Source organism: Pestalotiopsis fici (assembly GCF_000516985.1).
Source record: "Pestalotiopsis fici W106-1 unplaced genomic scaffold PFICI_Scf_3, whole genome shotgun sequence".
Taxonomy (NCBI): domain Eukaryota; kingdom Fungi; phylum Ascomycota; class Sordariomycetes; order Amphisphaeriales; family Sporocadaceae; genus Pestalotiopsis; species Pestalotiopsis fici.
This window is the reverse complement of record NW_006917093.1, coordinates 2,740,124-2,766,032: the sequence shown is the minus strand read 5'-3', so window position 1 is coordinate 2,766,032 and position 25,909 is coordinate 2,740,124. Positions and strand designations below refer to the sequence as shown.

General features: G+C 50.9%; 8 protein-coding genes across 8 annotated transcripts; 4 read left to right on the top strand and 4 right to left on the bottom strand.

Annotated features, from left to right (window-relative positions):
* Positions 1 to 4,874: 4,874 nt before the first annotated feature.
* Positions 4,875 to 6,053, top strand: PFICI_04988 (Mannitol-1-phosphate 5-dehydrogenase; the record flags this gene model as incomplete). The annotated part of the gene is made up of 1 exon (XM_007833569.1): positions 4,875 to 6,053. The coding sequence occupies one exon, from the start codon at positions 4,875 to 4,877 to the stop codon at positions 6,051 to 6,053; it is 1,179 nt and encodes a 392-aa protein (XP_007831760.1).
* A 1,478-nt stretch (positions 6,054 to 7,531) lies between these two features.
* Positions 7,532 to 10,213, top strand: PFICI_04987 (Coatomer subunit beta; the record flags this gene model as incomplete). Its single annotated transcript, XM_007833568.1, has 3 exons — positions 7,532 to 7,935; positions 7,999 to 8,355; positions 8,410 to 10,213. 3 exons carry the CDS (start codon positions 7,532 to 7,534, stop codon positions 10,211 to 10,213), a joined length of 2,565 nt encoding a protein of 854 aa, XP_007831759.1.
* Positions 10,214 to 11,125: 912 nt separating this feature from the next.
* Positions 11,126 to 11,671, bottom strand: PFICI_04986 (uncharacterized protein; the record flags this gene model as incomplete). Its single annotated transcript, XM_007833567.1, has 1 exon — positions 11,126 to 11,671. The coding sequence occupies one exon, from the start codon at positions 11,669 to 11,671 to the stop codon at positions 11,126 to 11,128; it is 546 nt and encodes a 181-aa protein (XP_007831758.1).
* A 2,010-nt stretch (positions 11,672 to 13,681) lies between these two features.
* Positions 13,682 to 15,612, bottom strand: PFICI_04985 (uncharacterized protein; the record flags this gene model as incomplete). The annotated part of the gene is made up of 3 exons (XM_007833566.1): positions 13,682 to 15,164; positions 15,203 to 15,306; positions 15,370 to 15,612. The coding sequence occupies 3 exons, from the start codon at positions 15,610 to 15,612 to the stop codon at positions 13,682 to 13,684; spliced, it is 1,830 nt and encodes a 609-aa protein (XP_007831757.1).
* A 387-nt stretch (positions 15,613 to 15,999) lies between these two features.
* PFICI_04984 (uncharacterized protein) lies at positions 16,000 to 17,562 on the top strand (the record flags this gene model as incomplete). Its single annotated transcript, XM_007833565.1, has 1 exon — positions 16,000 to 17,562. One exon carries the CDS (start codon positions 16,000 to 16,002, stop codon positions 17,560 to 17,562), a length of 1,563 nt encoding a protein of 520 aa, XP_007831756.1.
* Positions 17,563 to 18,189: 627 nt separating this feature from the next.
* On the bottom strand, positions 18,190 to 19,015 carry PFICI_04983 (uncharacterized protein; the record flags this gene model as incomplete). Its single annotated transcript, XM_007833564.1, has 4 exons — positions 18,190 to 18,346; positions 18,544 to 18,597; positions 18,825 to 18,871; positions 19,004 to 19,015. 4 exons carry the CDS (start codon positions 19,013 to 19,015, stop codon positions 18,190 to 18,192), a joined length of 270 nt encoding a protein of 89 aa, XP_007831755.1.
* Positions 19,016 to 19,461: 446 nt separating this feature from the next.
* Positions 19,462 to 20,460, top strand: PFICI_04982 (uncharacterized protein; the record flags this gene model as incomplete). The annotated part of the gene is made up of 1 exon (XM_007833563.1): positions 19,462 to 20,460. The coding sequence occupies one exon, from the start codon at positions 19,462 to 19,464 to the stop codon at positions 20,458 to 20,460; it is 999 nt and encodes a 332-aa protein (XP_007831754.1).
* A 598-nt stretch (positions 20,461 to 21,058) lies between these two features.
* Positions 21,059 to 23,017, bottom strand: PFICI_04981 (uncharacterized protein; the record flags this gene model as incomplete). Its single annotated transcript, XM_007833562.1, has 1 exon — positions 21,059 to 23,017. One exon carries the CDS (start codon positions 23,015 to 23,017, stop codon positions 21,059 to 21,061), a length of 1,959 nt encoding a protein of 652 aa, XP_007831753.1.
* Positions 23,018 to 25,909: the final 2,892 nt, after the last annotated feature.

The following is a 25,909-nucleotide window of genomic DNA, read 5'->3' as shown; positions in this document are numbered from 1 at the left end:
GCATAGGATGTGCAGAACTGAGATATGTATCTGCTTGGTCTCCTCGGCGCGGCCATGTTTTCTCTCATATGAGCAAGGGCGGGAGAAAAGCAGGAGAGGATAGCGAAATAAAACAGAAAGTAACCACTCGATGCATGTCACGTCTCCGTGACTTGGCTGTAGCCTGTGAGACAAACGCATAGCATTGACTCTTGAGGACATCCGCCGTACGATGCCTTAGCCACGAACAACTGCGTCAAGATATGGGTTTCTATAAGCAATCCAACCAGGAAACATAATTTCGAAACGGGATTCCTCTCGTTTCCTCTATTAAACGGGTGAAATTCTACGTGAACATGCCGTAGCCAACATCATGACCCAGCACTTGCGAAAACGGTGATGAACTTGGGAACAACAGAACCCACAATCTTCGTCTCTAACAACTTTCGCCCGCAGAGGCCTCCCCAGTCTTTACCCTTTGAGCGAACACGACGGGCACACAGCCAAACATGACAACAACTGGTAGCCAGCCAATACTCTTTCAGACTTCGGCAGTGACACAAGACGCTCGGAACGAACCGGCCCCACTTGGCGTCGCCAGGACATCCGGCAGATACGCCGGTGGACCGTCCAAAGTCGCTCGGGGGGTGGTTTATTTCAAAACGGAGGGGATACAGCTTCCGAGGTTTGTGAGATATATATTCTCTTTTGGGCAACCCGAGAGGTTCTCTACAGGGGGGTGGTTGTGCTGTTGGTTTATGGGATTGCGGAGAGTATGGGGCCAAGACCCAGTCGTCTTGCTGGCAACAAATAGTCTTCATGCAGGATTTAGAAACAGGAGCCACGAATTGCCCAATGGTTGCACTCGGGCAATTACCCCTGGAAGTGTATCATTGAAGAACGATATTGCTTGAGGCAATAAACTATCTTGTCGCAGCGCAGAAGCAGAATAGTAGTATTACGGGGTACGTCTAATTCGCTTACCTAGTTGCGGCCCGAAAGAGCCGATGTATGAGCAGTAACCTTTTATAAAACGCATCTTTCTGAGGCATTTTGTCTTGCTTGAGAGAAACGGAGTGACAAGTTGAACCCCAAGAGGTCGCCGAGCATCAACTCTAGCCGCCCGATGCCACAACGTTCTCACGATAAGGAGGGAACTAACGCTGATCCCGACATGTTCTCATGATTGCGCTTGATGGCGTTTCGTCCTGCACGATCCACCAGATAACGTCCAACATGTGATATATGGGTGGAAAAGTGTGTGTGGGTGGGTGGAGCCGTTCCGTATAATTGACGTTGTGGAGTTTTCGTCGGCTATGTCTGTCTGTACTGTTTAATCGTAAGACGTTGGGGCGGATCAGGAGTCGGAGTCACGACGATGGTGGCTAGTAACAATGATGATGCTCTGACGCGACTAGAATGCAGCCAGACCACACGTGCAGTCCAGTATGGTCAAGGCTTTTCCTAATTACAAGTTTCCCAGTTAATTAGCTGATATATCATAGCGATACCATTACGGGCGTGCCGTAGTCTGGTCATTAGAGAGCTATAAATCCGGATCCGTTGTTCTTTGGGGGAAGAGATAGGGAGATACGGAGACGGCGGAAGACCTGGAGTAGCGCGCCTTTGGAATTGGTGCGGATACAACTGAGCAACTGATTTGGGCCGGCAGCAGCAGCAAAGGGGTCTGGACCATTGTGGGCTTTGCAACCAACAGCGATGTGGGTTCAAACCCCCGTGCATGGATACGGAGGCTTCCTCGAGAGGCCGACGGAGCCGGGGAAAAGAGGTTCGGCGATGCGGCACCGATGAACCAAATCTCCCGTGGAAGATGACGGGATACGTACGCTGCCTTGGATGGCCGTGCAGGCCGAGTCAAGGCAAGACGGCTTCGGACGACGTTGATAGAAACGTTATGGCTGAGTGAGGTGCTGTGCGGCAGTGGGTACTGTCCTCCAGAAAGTTCGGAACTGGATGAGGGGATCAGCGACGCCTCAAGCCACGAGACTGGGGCCCACAAACGATGAAGGGCTCTCGGGTCTGAATGACCCATAAAAAGCCGTCCAGCCAAATGGTGTTGTTGCCCGGAGCTTTTAGGGGTCGGAAATGCAACTGTTTGCAGAGCATTTCGTCATGGAAATCATTCAGCCCTAGTCCAGACCGGATTGAGTCGCGCAAACCAGGCCTTCGGGAATGACGATAACTGACGTTCCTACGTCTGCTTTAGTCATCTCACAAATGGGCCCATGTATCAGCAATATGACATCGTACGGATCGATCGCACAGGCCGCGAGTCCTTGACTTGACATGACGCTATGATAGTCCAGAGGTCCGACTACCATGGAAAGTGAACTGCAGCCGCGTGCAGCGATATTCATCCTGTTTATTGAACCTGATTACTTGCACGTTCGGTGGCAGAGTTATCACAAGCCATTGAAAGAGAAGCGCCAGATGACTATCCGGAGCCAAACAATCAAGATGGATCATAATGCACGGGATAGGGAGGTGGATACTTGAGATATCTTGATATATAGTACAACATTGCTCGTTGGGCGCATTCATACTAAACTGTACACTTGACAAACTTGACTAGAGGAACGAGCCGAATCACGACGATCCGTGGCCGCACGCCTTTGCTTGACGGGCGAATGGTTGATCGAACAATCGACCAAATTCTGGCAGGGTCTTTGGTTGGTTACGTTGGGCTGCGCTGTGAGGTCATAGCCAAGGATTAGCGGGGGGCCCTTGGAACGGATGGTAACAGATGAGGGGCAATCCACTTCCCCAGGGGTAGCATCCCACCGTTTTTGGGAACGGTCAGAATGTGGACGGCCATCCTGGTGGAGTGGCAGGAAACGTTTGGTGATTTTCAGGAACAGCACCAAGTCAGGGCAAGATGAAAAAGGGTTTTCCATTGTGAAGGCAAATACCATGCAAAGTTTACTACCATTTTTCAGGGATGCGAAGGAAACATTATTTCCAAGTCGCAACGTTCATCTTCTTTTAGAAACACTCGGGTCCGGGCCGGTACCTAGATCGATGAGGTTGGTTGTGGGTGCTACGCGCTCGATAAAACCCAAAGTACGATGTGTTGTCTGACCGTTGACGAGTACTACTGCTGCGCCTTTTTCTTTCTGCGACAACTTGAGATCTGGCCCAATGAAGCGCGCCTTTTTCGGGACCCGACCTGCAGTCCGTTTTCTCTCTTTCGTCTGCTTGTCTTTTGTGTCAGATATGAGAGGGATCTGGTCACTTTCCTGCATGGTTGGCGTAATAAACAGAGGGTCTGCGTCTCGACCGCATGAAGCTTGCAGCGGTAGTGACAAAATGGCCCATTAATCGCCCATGGGCGGCCGCCAGCCAGGCGGGGGAGAGTATGGGGAAGCCAGTCTGCAGTCCGGAGTAATTGTATGCGTGCGTTTTCGATCCCCCATGGGCGTCTTACACATGTGCATACACCAAGCGAGCAGCCAGCGATCTTTAGAGAAGAGGTCGCACCTCAAGTACACAAGAATCCAGTGCAATAATAGAACCATGGTGGCCATGCTAGCCGCTGTGAATCTTATGCGAGTAGTAGTACAGTTTGTCCTTGCAGATCCGAGGCTCTTACGACGGCAGAACCGGAAAATAGCAGCCGCTGTTGGTGTGGTGACACCGCTTCGACTGCTCAGACACTGACCGGTGGTTATCGAGGGATTTGCAACGCTGTCTCAAAACGAGGGAAGTCAATTTGTAGGTGTATTGTATACGACAAAGAAGACACGAATCACCATGCAGTGTAGCAACAACTCCAAGCATAGCGTATGTCTTGATACATACCTTACAGGAGCAAGGAAGCAAGCCACCAAGGCGCGGCGGCACATTGGAGGGGTTGGATTCCAGGGGTTAGCTGCAAAAAGGGAACTTACTTGCACTGCTACTATTAGCACCCAGCGTCTGAGGAATTCCGTTTTCGCATGATGCCATTTGAATGTTGATGACGGACCCTTGAGCTGTGATGTGAGGAGGGATGTAACGGAGCGATGCCCCACCTGTGAGTACTGTCCAATTGACGCTATCTTAGTGGGGCACGAGCTTTACAGTTTGGGCTGGGCTTGCTTCGGGGGCAGTTGCCAGTTTCCTCAGTGCAATCAGTGGAAGCAGCAGGCACAACAAAGCAAACGCCGAGCAGAGAGCAGAACAATAAAATTTCTTTTTTTGACCGTTTGAAAACCTCGGCTACCAGCACTTGAATCCAGACCGCCAGTTGTAAGACTAGATATCTGGTCATTCTGTCAAGTCAATTTTGACTTGTTCTCTCAATCAACCCAACATCAAAGGTCATACCAACGTCAAGTTACCGGTCAACCGGCTACTCATCAGTTCCACGATCAAAGGACCCCGCTCACACCTGTTCCATATCAGACCCCAAGATCCTCTCTGATTGGTGTTACTGCTAGTGCATCACTTCACGTCTGCCCTGCCAGGGATCATCAGCCAGGGTACAATTAGCACGCTTCCGTTTATGACGCCAAGCCTTAAAAACGAAAGTGGGCTGTGCGTGAGCGAACCGTTTCCACTTTCACCTCATCTGGGCACCCGCATGTCATAGGCAAGCACTCCAACCACGATACCGACCACTCCTTCCCGGGTCACCCCTCCATACTTTGCGCGGACCTGCGACTCAGCTTCCATATAAAGCTGACGACTTCCTCCCAATCTCACGATCTTTTTGTTTTCATCATTCCATCTTCACATCAAAAACTTCATTTCTCTTGATACCCACATTCAGTGCCTTCTCCACCTTAGGCCAACCAACAAACACTATACTACAAGCAAGCACCTATAGTACTTGCCTGCCCCACTTCACCTACAACTTGTACCTACTCACATCTACACCACACACCACTTTCACAATGGGCAAGAAGGCTGTTCACTTCGGCTCTGGCAACATTGGCCGTGGCTTTGTTGCCTGCTTTCTCCACGAGTCCGGCTACGAGGTCATCTTTGCTGATGTCGTCGACAAGCTCGTTGACTCTCTCAACAGCACCAAGGAGTACCATGTCATCGAGGTTGGCACCGAGGGTGTTGACAAGAAGACCATCACCAACTACCGCGCCATCAACTCTAGAACACACGAGGCTGAGTTGGTTGACGAGATTGCTACCGCTGACGTTGTCACCTGCTCCGTCGGTCCCAACATTCTGAAGTTCATTGCCCCCGTCATTGCCAAGGGTATCGACAAGCGATCGCAAGATCTCAAGCCCCTTGCCGTTATTGCCTGCGAGAACGCCATCGGCGCCACAGACACACTTGCTGGATTCATCAAGGATCCCAAGAACACCCCAGAGCACCGTCTTGCCGACCACCACGAGCGTGCTGCCTACGCCAACTCGGCTATTGACCGAATTGTCCCCGCCCAGGATCCCGACGCCGGTCTTGACGTTACCCTCGAGAAGTTCTACGAGTGGGTTGTCGACAGAACTCCCTTCCAGAACAGTGAGATCCCCTCCATCGATGGCATCAAGTGGGTCGACAACCTTCTGCCCTACATTGAGCGCAAGCTCTTCACTGTCAACACTGGCCATGCAACTGCCGCCTACCACGGCTACAACCGTCAGAAGAAGACTGTCGATGATGCCCTCCGCGACAAGGAGATCAAGGAGGAGGTTTCCGCCGCTCTCGCCGAGACCAGCAAGCTCATTGTCGAGAAGCACGGCATCTCTGCCGAGGAGCAGGAGCAGTACAAGCAGAAGATCATCCAGCGTATCAGCAACCCTCACTTGGCTGATGCCGTCGAGCGTGTTGGCCGTGCTCCTCTTCGCAAGTTGAGCCGAAAGGAGCGTTTCATCTCCCCGGCTGTCGAGCTTGCAGAGAAAGGCCACAGCGTCCAGGCCCTACTGTTTGCCGCCGAGATGGCTTTCCGCTTCCAGAATGTCGAGGGCGACGATGAGAGCAAGGAGCTCGCCAAGATCATGGCCGAGCACAATGCAGAGGAGGTTGTCAGCCAGGTCTGCGGTCTTCAGACCTCTGACAAGCTCTACCCTCAGGTCGTCGACGTTGTGAAGAGAGTCCAGGCTGACAGCCGCGATTGAATCGCGGCCAAACTGTAGTGCTCCTTCACTGCACTGCTCTTTTCAACTTTCTCGACTTTTCTTTTCGCATGAGACATGATCAGCAAGGCGTATCGGATAAAGGCGTTCGTGTATGATACCGGACAAGGGTCAATGGATTGCATTTGGGTTGCTTGGTACAGTGCCTACCAAGTAAAAAGGCCATAGATACAAGTGAGATAAAGCCCCCACTATAGGGTTGGCGACACTTGATGAATGAGAAAAAAGACTTTCAGAACAACTCTACGCTTTTTAACATTTGTGATTGTGACTTGTCCCATAGCGCTGCATGTAGTAAATGTCTTAAAGTGCCATGTAATGAGACTGGCGTTGTGATCGTTGTGCACTCTTTGATTAAGCCTCCAGTATCAAGATTGAACTCGGTTAGCCAACGTGAAGTATGTACAACAAAACAAACATAGCATGAATGGACCCCAGACTTCCTAGGAGCGGTCAATCTTGGTTCAATCCAGTTCGCTTTTGTGAGCAGCCCTCACCTCAATGCAATGGTGATGGTTGGATTTGTGAATTAATTATCAATTTCCGAATCGAGACAACTAAACAAGTCTGTAGATTCCATGGTTTCAGTCAAATACTTTCCATGTCTATCCATTGAAATGGTCCAGCATTGTGTTCTAGTTGCAATGATGTATTATTATTTATAGTCCAGAGCGGCTTGTCATTCCCTGGCTGCTAGCTGTTGCAAGGAGTATTGGTGATAACTAGTTTCGATTGCAATGTTCTATGTGCTTTCTTATTAGGTCAATAAGGATGATTTATAATAATTACTTTATTATCAGAAACTCGAATGAGAACCAACTTTCCATTCAAATGTTTTATATCCCTCCCAAAAAAAAAAATTTCATAGAAACATATGCCATGTATTAATCGAAGGAGCACCTCGAGTGCTTGAGAAAGTCATATTTTACAGAGTACTCTGCACCAAGTGGTGGCTTTCCGTCAAGCTTGACCTGGCAGCTGTCAGCCATCAATAAGGGGCAGCTCTGTGCACCCCCACCTCTAGGCCATTGGAAGAACCAATGGCCTTTTCAAGCTCAATGGGCAGACCCCTGGCGCAGCTGGGAAGGCTGTCTGCGACAGACAAAATTTGTGGGGCACAATTGCTCAGTGAGGTGTCCTATTCCAATCCAGCCCATTCATTCATTGATGGCTGTGGGCTGCGGACCTTACCCAGGGATTGACTACGAGCCACTTCGAATTACCTACATACAGGCAGCTTTCGGGCATTAGGAGAAACACCACGACATCCACATCTCCGCCCATTCGCCAATCCGCAACAGTCTCTGGAAAGAAGTTCTGTTGCCGGCCGACAAGATACTTGAAAGGGACCTCGTGGTCCTCTACCTCGTGTACCCCCCCATTCATGCGACCGACCACTTTCTGAGGACACAGAACAAACACCTGTCTAATTCCGACTCCTTGCCATTGAGTTCGCCAACATGAAGCTCGACGTTAAGCGACAGCTGTTTGCTCGCAGCGAGCGAGTAAAGGGCTGTGACTTTCATCCTACAGAGCCATGGATTCTGACCACACTCTACTCTGGTCATGTCCACATTTGGAGCTACGAGACACAGCAGATCGTCAAGAGCTTTGAAGTCACAGATGTCCCGGTGCGAGCTGGTCGCTTCATTGCGCGCAAGAACTACTTCATTTGCGGTTCCGATGACTTTCAGGCGCGAGTCTACAACTACAACACCTCGGAGAAGATCACCAGCTTCGAAGCTCACCCTGATTACATTCGAGCCATTGCCGTCCACCCCACACAGCCTTTCGTTCTGACAGCTTCCGATGACATGACGATAAAGTGCTTCGACTGGAGCCAGGGATGGAAATGCATCAGGACGTACGTGATATGAGAATCGCCAGACCACACAAAATCATATGCTGACGTATTTCTGTTTCACAGATTCGAAGGACATTCCCACTATGTCATGGACCTCAGCATAAACCCCAAAGACACAAATACCTTTGCGTCTGCCTGTTTGGACCGGACGGTTAAGATCTGGAGTCTGGGCTCCTCGACTGCCAACTTTACCATCGAGGCTCACGAGGCTAAGGGTGTCAACGCCGTTGATTACTACCCTCATTCCGACCGACCGCACATCCTGACTTGTTCCGATGATCGGACGATCAAGGTCTGGGACTACACTACAAAGTCGCTGATCGCCACACTCGAGGGACACACAAACAATGTCTCCTTTGCCATATACCACCCAGAACTCCCCATTATCCTTTCGGGTTCCGAGGACGGCACACTTAGACTGTAGGTTGGCTTGGGAACTTGCTTACAAAACGTGAATGCTGACAGAAATGATAGCTGGAATGCCAACACATATCGCTTCGAGCAGTCGCTCAACTATGGCCTAGAGCGTGCTTGGTGTGTGTCATCGCAAAAGGGCAAGCAAGGTGTTGCTGTTGGTTTCGACGATGGCGCCGTTGTTGTCAAGCTCGGAAAGGAGGAGCCCTCTGTTTCCATGGACGGCTCAGGCAAGATCATTTGGGCACGCCACAACGAGGTTCTGTCCTCGGTCATTAGGGGAGGAGATGCTTCTATCAAGGACAACACGCCTATTACGCTGCCAACCAAGGAGCTTGGCACATGCGAAATCTTTCCCACCACGCTGGTCCACTCGCCCAATGGCAGATTTGTTGCTGTCTGCGGAGACAACGAATATATTATCTACACTGCTCTGGCATGGAGAAACAAGGCCTTTGGTAGCGCGCTGGATTTTGTGTGGGCATCCAAAGATAACAGCAACGACTTTGCTATTCGAGAATCGCCCACCAGCGTCAAGGTTTTCAAAAACTTTGTTGAGAAGACGGGCGGACTTGACATTCCCTTCCAGGCCGACGGTCTCACTGGAGGCCTTCTGCTTGGTGTCAAGGGTGCTGGTGGTGTGAGTTTCTACGATTGGGCCACTGGTGGCCTTGTGCGTCGCATTGAGGTGGAACCCAAGCAGGTGTACTGGTCTGACAGCGGAGAGCTGGTTGCTCTGGCTTGCGAGGATACTTTCTATGTCCTCCGCTTTTCCAGAGACGCATACGTCGAGGCTGTCCAAGCTGGAGACGTCGATGAGGATGGTGTCGAGGCTGCTTTCGAGGTGATCACCGATATTGCCGAGAGTGTACGAACTGGAGAGTGGGTCGGCGACGTGTTTGTATACACAAACAACACCAACCGCCTCAACTACTTGGTGGGCGACCAGACATATACCGTCTCACACTCGGACAACCCCTTGTACATTCTTGGCTACATCCAGCGCGATTCTAGAGTCTACTTGGCTGACAAGGACGTCAATGTCACCTCCTTCGGTCTTTCTCTGCCTGTGCTGGAGTACCAGACTCTTGTGCTAAGAGACGACATGGAGACGGCGGCTGAGCTTCTGCCGTCCATTCCCCAAGATCAACTGAACAAGATTGCTCGGTTCCTTGAGGGCCAGGGTCACAAGGAGTTGGCCTTGGAAGTAGCCACGGATCCTGAGCACAAGTTTGACTTGGCTCTTTCTCTCCACCAACTCGAGATTGCGCTTGAGCTGGCAAGGGAAGCCGACGTTGAGCACAAGTGGAAGGCTGTTGGTGATGCTGCCTTGACCAACTGGAACATTCCTCTCGCCACAGAATGTTTTATCAGTGGCAAGGATCTTGGCAACCTGCTTCTTATTTACACCAGTACTTGCGACCGCGAGGGTCTTGCCAAGCTGGCCGAACTCGCCGAAGAGGCGGGCGTGAACAATCTGGCTCACTTGGCCAAGTGGAGTCTCGGCGATGTCGAGGGTGCCATCAAGATCATGACCAAGACCAACCGCTACACCGAAGCTGTCTTCACTGCCCAAACATACAAGCCAAGTCTTGCTCCTGAAACGGTACAAGGCTGGAAGGAGAGCCTCGAGAAGAACAAGAAGGCCAGAGTTGCCAAGACGATTGGTGTGCCGGTTGAAGATGAAGAGCTGTTCCCAGAATGGGAAGAGTGGCTGAAGCTGGAGCAAGAAGGTGGTGCCGTCAGCGATGAGACCAATGGTGTCGCAGCAATGGAAGTCGAAGAGGAGGCCGAAGCGGAAGCTGAAGCTGAAGCCGAAGCTGCTGAAGAGGAGGAAGAGGCTGCTGAGGAAGACGAAGAGTAAATGGCGTTGGACCATAACTATTGACATATTTTGTTTTTTTATGGCAAAAAAAGCTACCTGGAAAAGGCCACGGGTTTACGGAGGTTAACTCGACCAGGCATGATGATGTGCTTTTATCAAGATTAAAGGCAATGAAATAAAGTGGATTAATTGAAAATGTTGTGTTTCTTTTGATCTTGGTTGACTCACCATGATGGTTGAAGCGTACTTGTACTTCTGTAAAAATGATTGATTCTGCCAAAATGGCGTCTTTAGATCATTCAAGATAACGAGCTCAGATTGATACGTACAGTTCTTCTAGCTAACTAAGCATTTTACGATATGAAGTTGCTCCGTTGTTTTACACGTACAGTTGATATCGCCATATCGGGTCATCATAGTACCTTTGCGCCTGAGCTTTATGTACCAATCTGAGCTCGTTATCTTGAATTATCTCAGTATATTTTCATATATTTGTTTGTTAGGTAAAATATGTACTATCCATATATAATATCGATATTGGTACCCCCAAGATACTTTGTTTTTGTTTTCCTAGTCGTTTCTCATCATGACCCAAAAGCAACAAAAACAACAGCAGTAGCACACGAGGCACGAAGCGAGGTGGTACTTTTCTTGGTTCATCGAGTGTACGATCATTCCCTGATCGTCGTCCTCTGTCCCAGTTTGAGGTCCATTCTGGCTCACAGGCCTGAATGCAAAGCGCCGTCCCTAACCAAAAGTCCCGCCCAAAACGCCCATAATCAAAAGCAGCAAAGTTTGTCTCTCGTGACACCATGGTAGATGTTCTTTCTAAACGCCGTTGTCAAAGGGACCCCTGTTCCTTTGAGTTGAAGATGACCCATCCTCTGGCCTCGTTCCGTTTTAATTCTGCATGCTTCCCCTTTCCCCGAGATCCACGTTCGGGCTGTTTCATCATAGACTTAGACGATCCAAACTCAGCCGGTCATTACTCTTAATCCTCCTTACGACACCCAGCTTGAAGAACTTTTCCTCGCCGCCCGCGGTCCGGCCGCCGATATACCACTTGTCGCCGCCGATGACATCCCGGAAGCCCTCGCTGCTGCTATCGCTGCCGCGGCGCCGTCCACCTGGACTGCCAGTAGCGGCCCCGGGTATCGGTACTCCGCCGTGGTGATGATGGTGGTGGTGATGCGCGCGGGGGCTGTGGATGGGGATTTGATTGATGACGCTGGACCGTTGCGGCGTCGTGGATGTCGGCGGTGGGCAGTGATCTGCAGAAGAGGACGATGCCGCTGCTGCTGCCGCCGCTGCAGTTGATGTCGAGATCGGCCGGGCGCAGGCACTAGAAGTTGCAGCCGTGCCCCCTGTCGAGGTCTGTAGGTGGGAGTGATGCGTCGTCTTGTTGGGTTGTGATGAGGCTGATAGCGCGGATGGCGGTTGTTGCCTGAAGACGGCGAAGAAGGAGGAGAGTAAAAAGGGGCGTTGTGACGACGGCATCGTCGTTATTATTTTGTAATCTTCCACCTTCTCTCGCTTTGGCTTGTTCGCTCAAGTTGAAAGTCTATGACTCCTTTAGGGGTTGCGAAATGTGATTAATCGCCGAAGATCTCTTTGCACTACTTGGCCGACTTTTTTCAAAGGAGATCCCTTTGTATGCGATATAGAGAGGGTCGCTAAAGCGTACGTTGTTGGTCGTTGTTGCAAATGTCTTCCTCTCCTGTCGCTGGTCCGCGGCTTGTGATCGCAAGCTCCGTCGACCCGAGGATCTCCGTACAATCGTCCAGGTGATCGATCTGGTTACGGGGCCAGGGGCGTGCACAGCGAGTGGCTTGCTCTCCTCGAGGTTTAAAGAGTCGTTTACCCTTTGAACTGTCGTCTCGTTATTTGATTTTCTCGACAAGTTGCTTCCAAAGTATGTATGCGCTATTATGTCGCTTGTCCCGGGATCTATACGTGTGTGGGAAATCTCGGTTATGGTCGCCTTTTAAGATGTGGTGTGGTAGGAGTAGTACGTGCTTTGCTTGGGCGGGTTATTGGGTGGTGTGCCGGACAGTCCAGGCTTCTTGGGACGTTAGACGACCAAAGGAGACGATGGAGACAGCGAAATTCCCGATCGATGGGCTGACGTCGCGCTGCAGCTGCACATCACTTACTCATGTCCGGCCAATGACGGGCGACCTGAACCAAAGCCACCCAGCAAGAGCAACTGAAAATGAGCTGAATAGGGCCTTAGTTTCAGGTAGACCCTGTACCTACAGTTGCTGTAGGCTGTCGCTTACCAGTGAACTCAAGGCTTGGTAGGGGGAGGAGAGACTCGAGAGGAGGGGACAAAATGGAGAGCTGGGCTGATCCTCTTGGGCTAATGCTTGATTACGGGGGAACCTAATAAACCTGGGGAGACTCTTTCCCCGCGCTGCGCTCGGCCGTTACCGGGCTGCTTAGCTGCTGCCGCTCGCCCCGGGCCTTGGTAGTCGTCCCGCGCGTGCGTGTGTGTGTAATAAGCACTTATGTAGTCGTGGGCATCCTGATCAGTTCTAGGCAGTTTATGCAAATGTACAAACAAAGTATGTGCCAGAGCATCAGCTTCTTATGGCACAGCTTAAAGCTTAAAGTATATGGATTTGGTAGGTTGCATTTGAAGTGGTTGCCGGTGCTTGCAAAGTTGTGCCTCCTGTTCCTTGATTTCATGCCAAGTGAGGAGAGTGTGTGGGAAATATCCAGACATCTTTGATCTGGGTTGAACCAGCGAGACCCGAGGCGCGTGACTCCAGTGTCACTGCCCTACATAACCGAGGCAGGCCTTGTGCCAGAAGGAAAGGTTCCGCAAAGAACTATGTGTATATTATTAGGGACTGTTACAGTCTAGGGAGTGTAGGTAATCTTTGTCAGGACATCTGCCTTTTCCGAGGAAGAGTATATTCTCGTGCTTGAGCAGGGACAATGCAGTCGTTCCCGTTCATACTTTTGCTGGACTGATCCTCCATTATTCTAGATTGGGGATATTCATTGCTACTACTGACTCGACATGCACCGGACCTGCGTTTACATGGTATTGACTAACCAAGAATGTCGCTGGGCTGTAAATGATATTACTTACAGTAATTCGAGAGGCAATCATAGTTTCACTTCTTCATACGAGAGGCCAGGAATGAGTGACGGAATATTGTTGTTATACAACAACGAAACCATTTTTTGGATACTGTGAACTTGGAGAAGCCTTACAATTGAGTGTGACTAATGTTACTCTGCCGCGCCGTGGAACATATTCTCTATATACTGGTATTCAAACATGAAGCCCTGTGGCTATCGTTTTATTTCTCGTTTTATTTTACAAGCCACTCCGTGGTTATCACAACTTTGTTATGATTCCAAGTGGCTGAAGGTTGTTCATTGTGTTCGTGACACGAGTTCAACTCTAACCATGACTCAGGCTGCTTCCACGTCTTCGTGCTTGGTATTTACATACCCTAATACAAAGTCTATGATGCCAAATCGACGAATGCTTCATTACCACATAAACCGTTGGACATTGCCGCCATCTAGTATTTGCCCATCGTCTGTCTTCCAGATATAAGGCCGGGCAAGAAAAATGTACATCAAGACGGCGTTTACCGCCAGAAACCATGACGACTCCAAAGCTAGGGACCAATCCCAGCCACCTCGTCGTTGATTTGTGCGTTGTGGCACTGATAGACGCCAAAATATCCAAGGAAGGATAAAATATCGCGGCTCAACAAGGGGTGCCGTCATCAGACTCAGTGTAGTGGTGAGAAGTAGGATGAGGACCTGCGACGTCGGTACCCCCGTAGCAGCGGAGTTGGCTCTTATGATTGGAGCCGTTGAGGGACTCTGTGGTTTGAGTCGATATAGAGATGTCCAGACCAAGACGGCACAAAAGACGTACACTGGGGCTAGCAGGAGGCGAACGACGGGACCGCGCATAACGCTGTACCGGAAGACGTAAAACATGTAATGGCGGTTATCTGCCAAAGTGAAAGGGTGAATGATGGTGTTTAAGTGGACAATCAGCGCAGCGACCATGGTTGCTCCTACCAGTGCCAGAGCTGAAAGGCAGATGCCAAGATAGTTGATCTCTGGCTGAGAACTGCTTTTCGATTGGCCTGAAGTCTTGGATGGCTTCACAGTGTTGCGAGAAGTTATATACTTCTGAACAGTAACCAGTAAGTGAAGCACCTGGGGCAGGAATATGGGAGCTGAAAAAAAAGCGAAGAGGGGCCAGATGTAGAGCATCTGCGCCAGGTGAAGCGTCGCCACATGATTTGTCTTGTCCCCAAGCACGACGCCCCCATTCCACATGACGAAGCCCGCAAAGAGGGCGACAATGGCAATGTGGGGGAACACTCGGCGTAAAACACGCCCAACGTTGAACACGGCTGCGATACCAATGCTGAGAAGACAGAGTACAAGGTCTTCTGGCCAGGCATCCTCGAGCGAGGTGTCATGAATGTCGCCAATAGATGATCTGTATACGAAGAATTTTGCTTGTTTGGCCCATGTGTCGAGAACAGTGTTTTCATGACTGACAGGCAGGTCCCGGATGGCCTGTACAGCCTCGAGGCCCCCCATGTACACCACGACCCAGAACACGTTGGTTTGGCGCATGCATAGGGCAAGCACTCCCAAGAGTATTGTGTAGAGGTCACTTGTCAAGGAAATACCAGCTGAGCCTTGCTTTGTTCTCGACAAATGGTTTAGATATGCCACAAGCACAACACAGGTCGAGATCACATCTGTGTAGTAGAGGCCGGAGAAGAAGAACAACACCGGGAACAGGGCAATATTGATACCCGTATGGATGGAGTAGACGGAGCTGTCCTTGTTCTTCTGATAAGATCCTTCGATGGTAGAGCGACATGCTGTAGCAACAGCAGCTGTGAGCGCTGTAGCGAAGACATTAAACCGGCGGAGCGTTTCCGCCGAGCAGTCTGGATGACCTAAGACTCGAGCCCAGATGATACTGAGGTAGTATCTGCGACGGTCAGCCGCTGACAACAAGAAGATTGAGACTTGTGCGTCACATACAATCCTGGTGGTGTAGTAATCTTGTCATCCCATTGAGTGTGTCTACCTTCACAATAGACTTGAGCCTGAGGTATGTGGAAGATCTCATCCTATTTTATACGTATCAGTTGGTGGATTATAAGGCTTTAGAAGCTTTAACCAGAATAACTCACCATGTATGGTTTTGGGACAAAGAGATTGACATTGTTCAGCCAAAACAACCCAAGTACTGTCGGCACAGCCAGAGGCGCTGTGTAGTTACGGGCAAACTGCTTGCACAGCTGCCACCTCGAATATCCAGGCCGTCCCTTTGCGACATCTGTGCACAGTGCGAGCCCAATGATTGTTGCGGCAATGGTTGTACGCAAGACTGTTGGCGTCAAGAGCAAGTCGATATTCTTGCTAAGGGTAGACATGGTGGGTGACTAGATCTTGACAAGCCCATTACCCCCGCGGCTCGATCCTCGCTTGTTGGTGTTGGTTGATTGTAATCTGTGACAGTGGTGAATTGGCCAAAAGTTGACAGGTTGAAGGAAATTGGCAGTGTTGCAAGAGATGGAGACCCTGAGCGCTACCGTGCATTCATGACTCGGGGCACGGTACAGATCTAGCTCTGTGCGATCAGGTCCGTTTGCGCTACCTACAGAGTACCTACTACGTACCTATTCACGTTGCAAGCAACGCCGCCAAGGCTCTTCGTACCTTTCCGAGCTAGTATTTCCAGATTCGAGCGACTTTCATGCTTCACAACTGGCGCCTTTACAGCCATTGAGTGTCGGCCACGAGAGCATGCGACACTCACAATGAACTCTACCCTCCGCACGTCCAGGGTCGCCCCTAGGACGCTCAATTCTCTCACTCTGAGCCGCCAGCAACTTCTATCTCAGCAATTCCCTGGCAGACGACACGCCTCAACGGCGGCAGCGGCAGCACCCGTCTCTCGAGCAAAGACGATACTACTGACGACCATCATTGGCGCTGGAGGATACCTTGCTTACGTTTATGGAACGGATACGAGAGCCTCCTTTCACCAATGGCTGGTTCCTCCGGTCTTGCGTCTCATCTACCCTGATGCCGAAGAAGCACACAATGTTGCCGTCTCAACAATGAAGACGCTCTACAGCCTGAACCTGCACCCTCGCGAACGCTCCTCTGCAACCAAGACCCTCGATGCCTCTCTTGGATTGTCCGTCTTTGGCTACCCGCTGTCGAACCCGATCGGTATCTCTGCTGGCCTGGACAAGCACGCCGAGGTCCCGGACCCTCTGTTTGCTCTCGGCGCTGCCGTCGTAGAGGTCGGCGGATGCACACCCTTGGGCCAGCCTGGCAATGCAAAGCCGCGCATGTTCCGAATTCCGGGTCTCCACGGCCTGATCAACAGATATGGTCTAAACTCGCATGGTGCTGATCACATGGCCATGACCCTCCGGAACCGCGTTCGTCTGTTCGCCAAGTCGGTTGGCCTCACCGAAGAGGAGGTCCTCAACGGCGATGCCCATGTTCCCCCGGGAAGTCTGTGGGAGGGAAAGCTGTTGGCCGTGCAGATTGCAAAAAACAAGGACACGCCCGAAGGTGATGTCGCGGCCGTGGCTCGGGATTACACATACTGCGTGAGCAGACTGGCTCCATATGCTGATATCCTGGTCGTCAACGTGTCTAGCCCAAACACGCCGGGACTCAGAGACCTGCAGGCAGTTGAGCCGCTCACCCGGATTCTCAGCGCTGTGGTCAACGAGGCCAAAAAGGTGGACAGAAAGACTAGCCCCAAGGTCATGGTCAAGGTCTCGCCAGACGAGGAGGAAGATACTCAGATGGAGGGTATTGTTCAGGCCGTCTGGGAAAGTGGAGTCGACGGTGTCATTGTTGGCAACACCACCAAGCGTCGCAACGGCATTGTACCTCCTGGTATCGCCGTCACGCCCCAAGAGGCAACAACTCTGGCCGAGACTGGTGGCTACTCTGGTCCGATGATGTTTGATCGCACGCTCAATCTAGTCAAGAGATACCGCAAAATGCTGGATGGACGCAGTTACCTGAGTGCTGCACACACAGACACAATTCAGAAGAGCGTGCAAGATGAGGCATCGAGTGCTAGCATAGCAAGTATCGAAGGCACTGTCACGGGCATGGTTGAGGACGATTTGAAGGCAGCAGCCACCCCTCAGTCTCCAGCTCAGCCGCAACCCCAAGCAGGAAATGAGCAGAAGGTTATCTTTGCAACTGGCGGCATCACCAACGGTCGCCAGGCATTGGAGATTCTGAACGCAGGCGCGAGCGTGGCCATGGTGTATACTGGTCTTGTGTACGGAGGTGCCGGCACCATCACCAGGATCAAGGGGGAGATCAAAGATAACATGAAGGCATAAAGCACAGCGAAATGCGGGCACAAGATTAGTCTCCAGAAATAATTTTGTACACTTTGTACATTATGATACCATAAGATCCTTCTGGTTGTATCTGAGCTTATTGGTAGAGAGCATGTAAATGGGCAAAAGAAGTCCACCATAGATCGGACGGTTAAAGACAAAACACATCAATTGGAATTGTAGTAGGAATACTTTCCTGTTGTTTCATGCCACCTCATTCGGGCGATCTCAAGAAATTGATATCTTGAGCAAATATCATCTTCAGTAAATACGGCGTCATTCATCATTATAACCCCTTGCTTGAGATGTCGCGAATTCTGTTGGTTCGATGGACTCTGCTTTGCGGTTTCATGCTGGAATAACCCCGACACTTTCACCATGTTGATTTATTTATGTTAATAGGCGAATAAGCAAGCCACATCATATCGCTGAGGGTTGCACAGGACACGTTCTTGATGGATGAAAAGATGGTCGTATAGTCTATTGTGTCATTTTGTACAGGAGGCCCGCTTCGCCATGCTTTGCGGCAAGTATTCTCACTTGTTTGTGTCTCGAATCCTCCAAGCCGTCCTCTAAGCCCTCCCCCAAAACACCTCTAAACACAAGCCCCGGGTAGTTGAGTTTCGTTTAGAAGGGGTTGTCAGATGCGGGAATGTCCCTCTCGTAGTAGCTTCTGAGACCAGGGATCTTCTTGAGGATGTCGTCCTGCACACGGGGGATACCGGAGGCGTAGAAGATGACGGCAAAGAGGGCGACACCACCAAAGGCACCAGCCCTGAAACCACTGCATTACCCGAGAATGTTAGTCAATTGTAGCTGAACCCGCGTCGCTTGGCCTTGTTTGTGTTCCGATATCTGACTCGATCTCACTCAATGAGCCGCCAACAATGCGAAGATGCATGTTTGTTGCTGCAGCAGATAGTTGCTACGTTGCCCAGTGACAGTCGGAAGGTACGGGGATTTCGAAGGGGGGTTGCTTACAGGCCGGCAAACTGCTTAGAAGTCCATCCAGCAACGTTGGGCTGGTAGTGGTACCTAAGGAAAGCGCAGGTCAGTCGCGTTGCTCCGTAATAGCTGCTCAGTAGGTGTATATATGTCGTTGCTTTGATCAACCCGTATGGCCTTTTCCTTTGAATGCTGCGCCCTGGATTTCCATCTCTCGACAGCGTAATCACATCGTTCGATGTACGCAATGCCAACTCTTGGCCGAGGCCGCACATATGTTCCCAGGGAAGAATTCGGAAAGACTGTTGTTGACTCACTTAGGGCCGTATGGGCTCTTGTATGTCGGGTAAGCGGGACCGGGAACCTGGAAGCAGAAGAGACGTCAGTACGGAGCGGGCTCAACGGTGACGGCGAAGGCTGGCAAGTCATTGACTGGGACCAGAGGGAGGCGGAAGAGGACGTGGAGATGCCCCAGTGAGAAGGAATTTCGACATACGTTCTTGGCCATCTTGCCGGTAAGTGCGCACGAACGAGGGTGGGTGTTCAATTGCTGGTTTATCTGAATTGCTCAGGTCTCTTGGTGAAGCTTCGGCCTGGAGGTTCTTGCGCGAGATTCTTTGTTGTAGCGCCCCGGAATGAGCCGTGGTACAGTGCACAGCCACATTTTGCACCAGGAATCGCGGTTGATCGGATTGGACAGCGGGATTGTACGCCACAATTGCTTTGCAGGCATTGTTCATTGAACTTGCATGCTGGGATCTAGACAATCTAGCACGGGTTGGGCTTAGCTTGGTTTGTTTACCTGACTGGCTTTCAGTACCTGCCTGCTCTCAGTGCTCACAGCTCCCCAAGCTTCATTCATCACATGCCGTAACGAACTTCACATTATTTGCAGCATCGCGACAGACCAAACAGCCTACCACGGCCCCGATAGGAGACTCCAACAGCGCAAACATGGACGTGCAAATGGCTGCGCGCTTTGAGCGCGTAGAAAAAGCATTGGCAACTCTCATCGATTCGGTGTCCCGCTACAATCCAACGATTTCGCAAGGGAATGAGCTGGTCGCAGCTGATCAAGAACTCGGCAAGGGCCTCGAGGAGCTCAAGGTCCACCAGCAAAATTACGAAAGAATACAACGATTACGAAGTGTTACCAATGGCCTTGACAGTCAGATCAAGGATACTCTGACACAACTTGCTCAGGCTCGTAAGGAGCTGGGTAACACCCCCGCCACCTCTTTCCCGAGCGGTCCCAACTATCCGATCAAGTACGATGAGCTCCTCGCCTATGCCAGACGGATTTCCAAGACAACAATGCCCAATGCGAATGTGCTCGCCGCTGCGCAAGCCAACGCCATCGAGTCGGCAGCAAAACCAGACAGTGGCGCCGAGACACCAAACGTGCCGACTCCGGTGGCAGGCACCCCTAATGGTGTAGGAACACCGGCTCAGGTCAATGGCGCTGCTTCTACGCCTGCTATGAGCGGGGACCCGGCGAGCCAACAGACCAATGCCACATTGCCTGAAGGGCTCCAGGCGCACCTTAACCCTCTTGCCAACATCGACTTTCTTCCCTGGCCAAGCGAGGATCTCCTTCGTCAAGGCGCTCTTGCCAACATCCAATTCCTCCAAGATCAAGGCATCAACCCACAAGGATATGACCCGGCCGCTGAAGAGGCACGGAAGAAACGTGAAGAAGAGGAAGCCAAGGAGAGGGAAGAACAAGAGAGGCTGCAACGGGAAGAGAACGAGCGCAAGTTCAGAGAGCAGCGAGAGCGTGCAAGGATCGAGGAGGAAAAAGCCAGAGAGGAAAGTTTCAGACGCGCGAGTGTCAGCCAGGCTCAAGCTGGTGCAACCTCGGGTGCAGGCTCGAGCCCCCCGCCGCCTCCACCGCAGCAGCAAAAACAGTTCCAATTCATGGGAGGAGACGATGACGACGACGACAGCGACTAGCTGCTGCTCGAAACGAATCCGTTTTATTACCCATTATTACGCTCATGATACAAAAACTTGCATCTTTTGGTGGTCTGGATGCGAAATCAATCCTTCGGGATTACGAAGATGACTACAAACATCTACGTGGATACGACGAGACACGAGCAGGCCTACCACAGATCGGTCGCCTAATCATTCAAGCCAGATTAGCAGACTCATGTCCTAGCCTGTTTAGGCTGCGTTGGTACGCCAACTCATGATTGGGTCGGGCCGGCACTGTGCGGTCTCATATGGTTCACCCAGCATACTATAGGCAGCGAGCATAGATACCCCGTTACACGAAACCCAGAAGTGATACCCAGACACTCAGTAGCGTGGACCACCATAATAATTAATCATGATTTCCCCCAGGATTCTTCTTAAGTGTGTAATGTCATTGGGTACCGAAACGTGGTTCTCATGCAAACCATCTCAATGCTATATGGATTTGCATCAATCTATCAAACTCCTTCGGAATACGAAGAGAGCTTACCGCCCCCCAGGTTTTCTCAAATGGAAAGAAGACGAAGGAGAAGTTTGCACGGGGGATTAAAGCAAATATCTACCAAAGCCTACTCTAAACTGTCCACTTTTTGCCCAGGATAACGTCGGCGGCCTTTTCACTGATCATGTAGATCGGAACAGCAATGTAAAACCCAGGGATCTTTGGAAAGATCGAGGCGTCAACTACTCTCAACCCCTTGGTCCCTTTGACGGTGAAATCCGAATTCAAGACTGCCTTGGGGTCGGTATCTTTTCCAATGGGATTTGTGCAGCTGGCATGGTGACCCCAGGCCTCGTTGCGCACAAAATCAGCCAAGTTGGTGCCCGTGACACCCTCTCCAGGCCAGACTTCTTCAAAACTGCCTTCGAGAGGTACCAGATCACTGAACATCTTGCGGGATAATTGCATACCATCCACAACCGCTTGGACGTCGAGATTGCCGTCTTTCCCACTGAAGGAATGAAAGTCTATAATCGGCAGATCTCGAGCATCTGCAGATGCCAATCTCACAGTACCAGCTGTGTTACGAGAGTGCGCCTTCAAGGTAACCCAGGACCAGTGCTTGGCGTCCAGGGAAGCGTTGTAGCTGTACGTGGGATAATATCCAGGAAAGTAGCCAGGAGCACCAGCAATGAACAAATCTGGGTCCCCGTCGGCAGTGCTGGACTTTTTCACGACGCCAAAGGCAAGACTGTTGCTGGCATATATACCCCTGTCGTCGTTTGATTTTCCCGCCTTCCATCTCTTGAGGCAGGGATCGTCGGGTGTCCTTAAGAAAGTGCAGTCATGCGTGACCGCAAAGTCTGATGCCGAGTTGCCAATCACCGAAGTTTCGTACCGGTCCTGGAGATTGTTTCCAACACCTGGAAGATCAACTATGACGGGTATGTTGAAGGATCTCAGCTCCTTGGCCGGACCAATACCGCTCAGCTTCAAGAGCTTGGGCGACTCGAAAGCACCTGCAGACAAGATGACTTCCTGCTTGACATTGACGCTGCCTACTGTGCCACTCTTGCTGTCGTGGAAACGGGGATCTGCTTTGTATAAACTCTGCCCCATGACATAATCGACACCGACGGCCCTGGGTTTTGCACCAGTCGTGTCAAAATTGATCTTGGTGACGAGGGTATTGAGTTGGATATCGAGATGATATTTCCTTTGCCCATTCTTTCCTTTGGCATTGGCCGTACTCAGAATAAACTCCCTGGCCCCGTTCCTGACGCCTTGGTTGACGGTAAGCGGCACTGCGTACAAGCCTTCACGTTGGTCCCGGCCGGCAAAGTCTGTATTGATATCCAAAGCCAAAACCTGTACTAGCCCCTTGAGCGTTGCCCCGATCGTTTCTCCTATAGCACTGGCCGCCGACAGGACCACACTGAGAAGCTTTGCATCTTGCGCCACGAATCCAAACCAGGTTCGTGTTATGGTCAGCCAGCCCGAGAAGCCATGCCCTGGAGTGCCGATGGGCAAGTAGTCAGCCCTCTCAAGCCGTTGAAAGTACCTGCGCATGTTCTCTGGGCTCCACGAGTCATCGCCCATCAGGTGCTGGATGTACCGCCAATCACTTTGATGCGGGTAGACAGTAATTAAGGCATTGTGCGAGCTGCAACCCCCGAGTGTCCCGGCGCGCGGGTACAGGATTCCCAGAGGCACGGCACCGGCAGGAGGCGATAGGCCCGTGTACAGCTCGCCCGAGGGCAGACGGTAGTTCATCTTGGAGTCTCGGGCTTGTCTTTCCGGGTCCGAGTAGTGATGTACGAAATAGTCCCAGCGCATCTCCTTGCTCTCTGTTGACCCCAAATTGAAGGCCGGCACCTGGTACTCGATCAGATCTCCCGGATCCGAGCCGGCCTCGAGAAGCAAGACACGCTTTCTTGCAATGGCGAGACGGGCGGCCAGCGGCCCTCCACCAGGACCCGAGCCCACGACTACATAGTCATACTGGGGCGGTTCTTGTGCTGTGTATCCGGCTGTGCCTAGGGTAATGAGCGTTGCCCAGCAAAATATACTAGCCGTGTTACGTATTAGCATGTTGCAAATTTAGCCAGGAAAAAGTCGACGGCTTCAATAGAGTGACGCATAGTGATTCCCTCCCGGATCTGCTGCCACTTATAAATACTCATTTTGATGCAATCTTTTTTGAAGGCGGTTTCGGTGTCACCCTTTTCACATGAAAGTAGACAACACACAAAAGTATGATGCCCTCTTCTGTCCCTCATCACGGCACAATGCCAAGCATCAACAATTTGTGCATCATGAGACATGAGCGACCGGCACGTCCCGTTCTATCGACAGATGATTTGAGAAAAAAAGACATATCATGATCGACGTGATTTATTGGCAAAATGTGCAAACAATGTCTATATATTACGGCACACACACACATGAACTTGAACCCGTGGTCTCATAGGTCACGTGTGACCTTTTGCCGATAGAATGCTACAGTACCATTCTACTAGAAAGGAAGCAGGGAGTTTCCCGTGTTGCCCGCGTGCGACACTCATTAGCTGCTTACACGTGCGTGGTTCACTGCGACGTTGGTACACAGGATCTGCCCGCGGGTTATATGTCGTGCTGCTCTCATTGTAACAGCGGTTTGTGAGCTGCATCTGGTCATAGATGTCGGAACATAGGCGCAATGCAAGGGAACATTGCTCCTACTGTATATCTTTTTTTGTCTCAACCTCTTTCTTTTCTTATGGCTCTTTTAGATGTTTGCAAAAAGCAAGATCAAAGTGCCGGTATCGCTACAACTGATCAAAACACACTTTGAGGCGTACATGGGCGTTCTTCCCGAGAAGCGGTAGATGATCTGGCAATTTCGTGCTCCGCCAATTGGTTGGCGTTTGAAAAGAACATTGGGTATTCCGTAAAATGTCCAATTATGATCACCATTCACACCGTCTGCCGTCTGGATGACCCCGAGTGAATTGTTCTGGAGGCGGACAAATTCATACAGAGGCCCTGCAGGGACCTGGAACAATGTCCGTCCGACACGATCGGCACGGAATATATATGGAGTATATATCGCAGCCTTGAAGCCTATTCACTGGCACAGAGGCGCTATCTATCACCGAGTGCCTATCGCCTGAATGGCAAGAGATTGTCACTGCTTCAGGCCATGTCCTTAATCATAAATCGCGCTGCGATCTTCATCGGCATTAGATTTGCAGCCGTTTGCCCCCAACCTTGAAGCTGACTCGGTTGCTCAAGGTGATGTGCTACCAAGAATCGTCAATGACCAGCTCCAACCTCGTATCGACCCAAATAGTCGTACAGAGTTCGCTTCGATGCAAAGCCGTTTTCATGTGTGCGTGTCAAGGTGCCAAAAGAAGCGATATGCCCTGTGGCAAAGTCGCACTCTGTAGTCTGTGCAACTATCGTTTGTGGACACATCTGCGATCACCACCAAAGTTTCGCTGTGCAGTGCCGAACGTGCATGATTAGAGGGGACCTCCAAGTTGGTGGGCGCGCCGGTGCGTTGAGCCAGTGTGTCTCTGGGAGGGGAAGCAGGCGAACGAAGAAGCTCTTTGTGTGTTTTCTCCCCGCGTGCCCAGCGCTGTAGAGGGGGAAGACCCGTTCAAGGGTCCCTTGCACATTTCTACACCTCCTCAAGGATTATAAATGTTAGATCGGTACAAAGCTCCACTCACTAACCCTCTGATCTGTTAGGTATCTCTCCCTATAATTTATGCTGTTTGTGTACGGGTTATGGAAGCTTCCAGCACTGGATATGGAAGTAGATAGAAAATTGGCTTCTTTTTGGTGGTAAAATTCCGATGGGAGGTGCTGGGTCACTGCGTGGGGCAAGTAACGATCTAACGTTTATAATCCTTGAGGAGGTGTACAGAGTATACGCACTGACCCCCCGAACGCTTCTCATGAACCCGGTAACCTTTAGTGTTTATCGGCATCTGAATGCAGGTATTACGAGATAAACGGTCGTTTGTCGATCACCCCACATCACGGTCGTTCATAGTATTGGTTCAATGAGTTGTAAGGTTATCAGTAAAGGTGGTGGTGGTAGTGTGGGTGACTTATGGTTATCTGTGCCACAGGTCAAAAGCTCCGAATTACAGTCTTGAGTGGCAGGAGATGCAAAGGTAAAAGCCTCGTGTTCCTAGGTAGGCAGTTTGGGACTGATCGGCCGCTATAGGATGGCTGCAGGAGTCACCTTGCTAGGGTTGAGGCATCTCCCACTGTGAGAGCCATTCAGTCCGTAGCTTTCGGTGGTGGTTGGTGGGTAAACCTTTGCACAGTTGCTATGATATAGCGGGTTTTCAATTTGTCGCATTGCTGAAATAGTTGTAATGAGTAGAATAAAAAGTGGTTTCACTGTATTTATTCATATTGAAATGTTTATTTCAGACTGATCTCGCGCGACCTCCATAGTAGTTAGTAAATGGGGCGGATGCTACGGCATATCTGATCTGCTGCCACCCACCATCCGCGATATGCGCCTCTGGCCAATATTCAACCCTGTCTCTGAATATCGGACCATGCGATAGTGCCCTGTGCACTTGCATAGTATGACATTAGCACACGAAACAGAGTAGATGTGCATAACCGCTGTGCTCCATGCAAGCTGTCGCTCATTCCATTGTTGGCGTCGAGACCCTCAGACTATTCATCCCGTCCAAAACACCCTTGCTCGTCCAAGGGAGTGCCTGCACGCAGAGACCTCCACATGAAGGACTGGGCACCAAAGCGAGTTAGCCACTCGCTCAACAATATGGTATATCTACAGGCTGTTCGTTCAAGTCCGACCGCGTGACCAATATGGACATGCTCCGGTGAAAGCCTTACTTATAAGTACAAACGAGGTATCCTCGCCTCCGCGATGAAGTCACGACTCGAGGGAACTTGTCGCAGGATCGTCCGTCCCCAGGAGAACTCAAAGCAGAAATACAGCAGCCCTGGAAG